The sequence below is a fragment of the Orycteropus afer genome, unplaced genomic scaffold, assembly GCF_000298275.1.
Source record: "Orycteropus afer afer isolate SDZICR_OR568_19922 unplaced genomic scaffold, OryAfe1.0 scaffold00273, whole genome shotgun sequence".
Taxonomy (NCBI): Eukaryota; Metazoa; Chordata; class Mammalia; order Tubulidentata; family Orycteropodidae; genus Orycteropus; species Orycteropus afer.
This window is the reverse complement of record NW_006921860.1, coordinates 3883715-3891251: the sequence shown is the minus strand read 5'-3', so window position 1 is coordinate 3891251 and position 7537 is coordinate 3883715. Positions and strand designations below refer to the sequence as shown.

Here is a 7537-nt window from a genome sequence, read left to right as displayed (position 1 = left end):
CTTTCTCTAGGATCAAAAAAAAAAAAAAAAAAAAAAAAAAAAAAAGGCAAGAACTGACATAACGGGAGGGAGGCTGAGTGAACACGTGTAACATATGTAACTGACATAACAGGAAGCTGGGTAACACATTTGTGACATATGTTAGAACAATTCAAATCGTGTGTCTGGAAAAACTTAAGGCTTACCCTTTAAAGACCAAAGTTTCAAATCAAAATTGGAGCGATATTCTGAGGCCCCAGGGATACAAAGGGCATTGCAAGTATAGAGTCCAGCAAAGGGGTGGGGAAGAAGAGATGGTCAGTTTACAGAGTTGAGCCCACATTCCTACAATGGGTTAAAAGTCACCTTAGTAACAAAGGTTGTTGTTGCTGTTAGTTGCCATGGAGATGACTCCGCCTCACAGTGACCCCAAGGTACATAGCAGACCAGCTCCACAGGGTTGTCAAGCCTGTGACCTTTCCGAAGCAGGGCACAGGCCTATCTTCTCAGGCACCACTGGGTGGATGTGAGCTCCCCACTTTCCAGCTAGGAGCTGTGCGCCTCCCCATCTGTGTCACACAGGGGCCCCTACCCGTAATCAACAGGCACGCTAAAGAACTTCAGCCTTTGCTTGCCCATCATGCTTGGTCACACAGAGGGTCAGCAAAAACCGGGAAGACCCTCAACAAGATAGACTGGCGCAGTGCCTACAGTGACAGGCTCAAGCATAGCAACGATGGTTAGGCCGCACAGGACTAGGCAGGGCTTCCCCAGCTGGGCACAGGGTCGCTACAAGTCAGAGCTGACTTGATAACACATAACAACAACAAAGAAACAAGAAAAGCCAAGGTTTGGGGCAAGCACAGGCATACTAGGAAAATCACAGTGTCTCCTGACCTGCTTTGAAACAAAATCGTTTAAAGCCATCTACAGAAAGAGGCAAACGTGAAAAGAAGGATGAACTCTGTGCGGTGGACTGGTGGGTCCACAGAGCACGTATCTGCTGTCCCATGAGGGTTAGTGGGGGTGGGGGCACTAGCCCCCCAGAAGGAGCCCCCACTGGGCTGAGAAGCAACATCACAGCCCAGTGGAGGCCGCCCTGCTAGAGCACCTCTGATCCAGAGACACAGTAACGCAGGGTGGGTGCGGGCAAGTGGGAGCCACACTGAGGTCAGGACTGACCCTGACCCCTGACCCCCACAGGCAAGTGGCCAGTGGGGGCGGCAGATGATGGGTCCTACTCAGCGTGAGCACCCCACTTCTACAAGAAGTGTCCAGCAGGCCCACTGTCCAGGACATGTCCTCGGAGAGGAGCACTCCATCAGCCACCCCCATTCTCACCCACCTGGGATGCCCCCCATCTTCACCTGCGCCACCCCCTGGGCTCACAGCTGTGAATCTTCCATCCCTTCTGCCCCTCCACATCCACACAGCGCCCCTGTGCTGCTCAGTGGGTGGTGCTAGGTCAGCAGACATCAGCGAGAGGGGAGGTCTGAGCAGCTTACCTGAGGGGTTGTGCAGTCCAGATGGCACCTTTGCGGCGGACAAACACTCCATCTTTCTCCTCAGGTCAATATGCACCACACACCGGTAATGATGTGCTTCAACCAAACTGAAGATCCAAAGCTGAAAGAGCCACACACACAGACACGTCTGCCTCCCAAGTGACACGCATGCAAACAGCAAAGCCACAGGCTACGAATGGGCAAGACCTGTGGCAGCAAGGGCCTGAGAGTCCCCATGGTCATCTTCTACACTGTTGTCCCGCACGTGTGGCCTTCCTGCCCACGCACCAGAACCTTGGGGCCCTTCCTCCCTAGGGGTCTGTCTGAAGCATACTCACTGCAGGTACAGACACCGCATACATGTGTACACTGTATACACCGTGTACGTGTCTTCTAGAAGCACTCTAAGGAAGAGGGAATGCTGCCTGCTAGTTACAGCCCCCCATCTCCACGCTGTTCCACACCTTATACCCCCATCTGCAGAGCCAAGAGGGCCACGCAGCCCTACCACTGGAGGCTAGACACAGGGAAGAGCAGTCAACTTTCTCAGAAAGAGAAAACCCATCTCCCAGATCCCAAAGTGATGATCTGGAAACTACACAGAGCTGGTGCCAGAGGCCAGGGCGGGCTGTGGGAAACCCGAGGCCCAGCTGCAGACCAGCGCAGTCAGAGCGGCCTTGGCACACAGCTGGGAGGCCCGGCTGCCCCAGCTCACCAGTGATGCCGGGGACACCTGGGGGCTCAGCCCAGAGTGCACAGCCCCGCCAACCACGTGGGCCTGAAGCCCAGAGCCCCTGTGCACATCCAGGCCACCGTCACAACACCCAGAAGCTGGAAGGTGGGCGTATGGTCTGCTCACCTGACCATCAGCACATCCAGCAACGAGCTGCTTCGTGTCTTCATCAATAAAGACGCTGAGGAGAGGATATGCTAGAGGAAGGAACGGAGGTGGCACAGCTTCCAACCCGTCTGAGGGCGCAAGCACGCTGCATGCTTCTTCAGGCAAGTCGGAACTGGCCCAACGTGGAACATAATTCTTCACAAAAACAGTAAACACTACAAACGCATATAAATTTTGAAACTCCATGACTATGAGAGAAGACAGGGACGTTATCCCAAATTACTGCAAGGTGTGTGGGTCACCGTCTGCCACACGAGTCCTGGGAAATCACACCCCAAACAGGAAGCATGGTGTGGTCACACCTTGAGCACAGAGCCCACCAGCTTCACAAGAGTTGAGGAAGACCCCGACCAGCAGTCCTCAAGCATCAAACTTCGCTCAGTGCTTCTCGAGTGAGCAGAAAATAAGAGAAGTACTGAAATAACGATGGAAATGGTAATGAGAGGAATGAGTGGCACCTGTTACACCAGAACTAACTTGACAGCAACAGGTTTTAGGGTTTTGGTTTTGTTTCATTTTTTTTAACCCTAACCACAGCTCTAACCCTCACTTTAACTCTAACCCTAACCCCCAGATCCCCCCACCCAGGTGGTCCTCCACTTATCCTTTTAACACCAGGCAGGGTGTGAGGACCTAGAACCCACGGGTGTGGCAGTTGGAATCTACTAGAGCAGCTGAGTAGCTGCCTTAGGGATGTGGTCTGTTTCCAGTACATAAGAATTGAGAAAGGTCTCTAGGTTTTGGCATGCTTGAATCCTGCATGTAGCTGAGTCGTCATTCAGCAGCCTGTCACGTTGTCTGCCGATCTTGGGACTCGTAATGGACTTGGATCAATGGCCTGCTGTGTGGTTTGGTAGTATCGGGACTGTGCCTGTGCACCTGTCGATCTTGGAGTTGTCAGCCTCAGCTGCCTGGATGCAGAAAGCCTCCAGCTCCAGTGGGCTGGGGGCAGGAGTCAGAGCTGAAGCCCAAGGTCAAGTGGCTTTCACTCAGCCTCTAGAGCTCTTCGAACTCAAGACTTGTAGCCTCCCAAACTGTAAGAAAATAAACTCCTGTGTTTCAAACCATTCCACCTGTGGTATTTTCTGTTAGAGTGGCACGAGGTAACCAAAACAATGGGGTACAGGGGCCAGATGCCTGAGCACTGACCTCCTCTCGGACCACGCACTGGACTCCCAGGGCTCCCTCCTGCAGCCCACACAGAAGGTGGGGCGAAACCAGCCCAGGGGCACGTGCTTCCCCATTTGCTGAAGCAGAAAAACACACTCTCCAAGCACAGACTTAACCTTCAGTTAAAATGTCAAGGAAATCAACTACTGAGTGAATCCTCTCAATGTGTAGAAGGGAGTAAAGAGGCTATTCATGGGAGAGAGGGGCTGTGCTCCGTTTGCACCAGTGGCAGTGAGGGGCAGTACCGCAAACCAAGGCATGCAGCCTACCTGTCAGCACTGGTGATGTGTGCACCAATGTCCCCACACGGTGGTCCCAGACCTGCAAGGAACACGCTTCCTCAGGAGGGGTGAGGGCTGTGCCCTGTGCGTGAAGAGAACCAACAGCCTACCCAGTAACAAATTCATCTGCGTTAACATCACTAGAAAAAGAGCACCATGATAATCCATGCATAAAAATAACACAACTGTGGAAAGACAGTAAAAGGTACACAACCCATACAGAAAAAACACACCAAAATCACATCTCCAGAAATGACGGCCTATGGGTTTGGAAAACACAAAGCTGAGAAGGTTAGAGATACCTCCAGGCCAAGAAGTAGGTGAAAAATCAGCGCTGGGGCAGCCCTCATGGGACTCAGAAATGCCTCACTGTGTGGTGGCTGCGTGCCGTGCCCACCCAGGTCAACCTCCCATTCTCCCAACCCTTGGTCCCATCACTTCCATTTTAGAGGTAAAAAAAATGAGGCACAGGGTTGTCCCTCTGTCCCACAGACGAAGATAAGGAGTGGAGCTGGGATCCCAGTCCATACAGTCTTCTGCAGGGAGGGAGAAGCAATACATTTCACATCTGTTTTACCTTAGGGCACTAACCCACCACACCCACTGCCGTGGAGTCGATCCCCACCCACAGCGCCCCTAGAGGACAGAGTGGAACTGCCCCACGGCGTCTCCAAGGCTGTCATCATGGAAGCAGACCGCCGCGTCTTGCTCCTGCAGAGCAGCTGGTCAGTTGGCACTGCCAACCTTTGGGTTAGCGGTCAAGCTCTTAGGCACTGCACTCCCACGGCTCTGTTCACCCTACAGGGATTTTAAGGCGACAAGGAGGTATCTCCACAATAGCTCCACCTCCATCTGTCTCCCTGTCTTCCTGCATTGTATATTATCTCCCTCCAACTTTTCTTCCCACTACAATTTCTCTCAGCTGGTGAGGAAGGGCTGTGACAATGTGCCAACCAAGCACTTGGACAGGAACTGAACTGGCTTTTTCATTGACCTTCTTCCCAAGCCCAGTTCAGTTTGGGCTGAAGCCTCTGGTCTTGGATAACAGCTTTCTGCACCAAGGCTCAGAAATACTGTGGACACAAGACATTAAGGTCTGGCTCCCTCAGCCTGGATCCCAGGCCAGTCTGGGAACAGGGGGTCGCCTCTGACCAGCACCGAAGTTGATGACAGCTCTCTTTCAGGTAAAAATGCAGTGACACCTGTGGCCATGCGCCACACAGCACACCATCGGGGTGCCCTCGTCACCTTAGGGGGGTTCAGCCATCCGCCCCTTACCTTAAAGCTTCTGTCCTCAGACACAGAGATGACAGTGTCGGCTTGCCAAGCACAAAACGCCAGCGCAGTCACGGGAGCCAGATGGCCCTGCAGCTCGGCCAGGACACACGGGCCCTGGGAAGATCGGTGAGGGGACACAGCGACCCGCGTGTGTGCCAACGTCATTATGAACAAGCCACATGCCTGTTCTACTTTTCATAACGCCTCTTCTAAACACAAGGCTATCTGGAGTGAACTGAGAAGTTAACAGCAGACTGCTGAGCCAAGCCAGCAGCAGTCACAGGCCAGAGGACCTCACCCCGCCCGGTCCCGCTCCCGGCCATCGCCCCGCCCCATCCCACACCCCGCCCCTAGCCCATCCCACCCCTCAAACCGCCCGCTCCTTCCCCTCCCTTCCTGCCCCACCAGGCCCAGCCCCGCGCCCCTCCCCTTGCCAGCCTGGCCCTCAACCGGCTGACAGTTTCACCAGGTCCCAAAGGATCAGTCATTGCCAAGGGACACCCTGATGGTGCCCCAGAAACTGGGGGAGCGCACTTTTCATGACTTTATAGCATGCAATTCTGACAAGATAAATATCCCTTTGCACACAAGCAGAAAAAAATGTATGTTCGTAGGACTAAACTTACACAGACACTTAGGTCTAGAAACTGTGTTTTAAGTAATGCAACGGGCCTCCAACAATAAATGCAATTTCCAATCCTGTTTATGGGAGCTCTGGTGGCGTTGTGCGTAAGGCGTTTGTCTGCTAATCAGAAGGCTGGTGGTTCAAACGCACCAGCCACTCCTCAGAAGGAAGACTGGGCAATCTACTTCCATAGAGATACCACCTCGGAAACCCAAGGAGGGGTCGCTGTGAGTCAGATCCAATTCCATGGTTGTGAGGTTTTTTTTTAATTACCATTAGATAAAAATGAAAGACAAGACATTAGCCTGTGTAAGAAAAAGGAGAGTTCCCAGACTGACTTAGCACTATGGATATGGACTCACTCAACTCATTCCAATATCTAAGAAGGAAACCCTGTCAACCGTCTAGGAACAGCATTGTTGTTACGTGCTGTGCAGTTGGCTCCAACTCACAGCAACCCTGTGGACAAAAGAACAGAACACTGCCCAGTCCTGTGCCAGCCTCACAATGCCGCGACACCTGAGCCCATCGTCACAGCCACTGTGTCAGTCCATCTTGTTGAGGGCCTTCCCCTTCGTCATTGACCCTCTACTAAGCATGATATCCTTCTCCAGGGAATGGTCCCTTCTGACAACACGACCAAAATAGGTAAGATGAAGTCTGGCCATTCTCGCTTCCAAGGAGCACTACAGCTACACTTATTCCAGGACAGATTTTTTAGTCCTTTTAGCAAACCATGGTACTCTTAGCATTCTTCTCCAACAGGACAACTCAAAAACATCAACTCTTCTTCAGTCTTCCTTATTACACTGCCCAGCTCTCACATGCATATGAGGCAACTGAAGATACCATGGCCTGGGTTAGGCACACACCTTAGTCTTCAAGGAGATATCTTTGCTCTTCAGCACTTGAAAGAGGTCTTCTGTAGCACATTTGCCCAATGCAATATGCCGTCTGATGTCTTAACTGCTGTTTCCATTGGTGTTGATTGTGGAACAAAGTCATATGAAGTCTTTGACAACTTCAGTCTTTCCACTATCCACCATCAAGCTGTTTATTGGACCAGTAGTGAGGATTTTTGTTTTTTTTTATAGTGAGGTATAATCCATACTGCAGACTGTAATCTTTAATCTTCATCAGTAAGTGCTTCAAGTCATCTTCACTTCCTGCAAGCAAAGTTGTGTCATCAGTGTATCACACAAGTTGTTAATGAGCTTCCCTCCAATCCTGATGTCATATTCTCATTCATAAAATCCAGCTTCTCGGATTATTTGCTCAGCATACAAACTGAGTAAGTATGGTGAAAGGATACAACCTTGACACACTCCCTTCTTGATTTTGAACCACACGGTATCCCCTTGTTCTATTTGAACGACAGCCTCCTGATCTATGTACAGATTCCTCATGAGTACGATCAAGTGTTCTGGAATTCCCATTCTTCTCAATGTTATCCATAATTTGTTATGATCCACACAATAGAATGCTTTTTTATAGTCAATAAAATGTAAGTAAACATCTTTCTGGTATTCTTTGTTTTCAGCTAAGAGCCATCTAACATGAGCAATAATATCCCTCATTCCACATCCTCTTCTGAATCCAGCTTGCATTTCTGAAAGTTCTCTGTCAATACACTGCTGCAATCATTTTGGAATCATCTTCAGTAAGATTTTACTTCCATGAGATATTAATGATGTTGTCCGATAATCTCCACATTCTGTGGGATCACCTTTCTTTGGAATGGGTACAAATATGGATCTCTTCCAGTCAGTTGGCCAGGTAGCTGTCTTCCAAATCTCTT

The 7537-nt window shown here is 50.8% G+C and overlaps 1 protein-coding gene across 1 annotated transcript in view; it reads right to left on the bottom strand.

The window, feature by feature from the left end:
* The window catches only part of WDR27 (WD repeat domain 27), a 137646-nt gene that overhangs the window by 112216 nt on the left and 17893 nt on the right, over nucleotides 1–7537 (bottom strand). Inside the window, exons 4-7 of the mRNA XM_007950504.1 lie at nucleotides 5115–5228; nucleotides 3825–3876; nucleotides 2344–2414; nucleotides 1485–1605 (exon numbers count right to left, since the gene is read on the bottom strand). Of these exons, the coding sequence (XP_007948695.1) occupies nucleotides 1485–1605; nucleotides 2344–2414; nucleotides 3825–3876; nucleotides 5115–5228 (358 nt within the window). The remainder of the gene's footprint in view (nucleotides 1–1484; nucleotides 1606–2343; nucleotides 2415–3824; nucleotides 3877–5114; nucleotides 5229–7537) is intronic.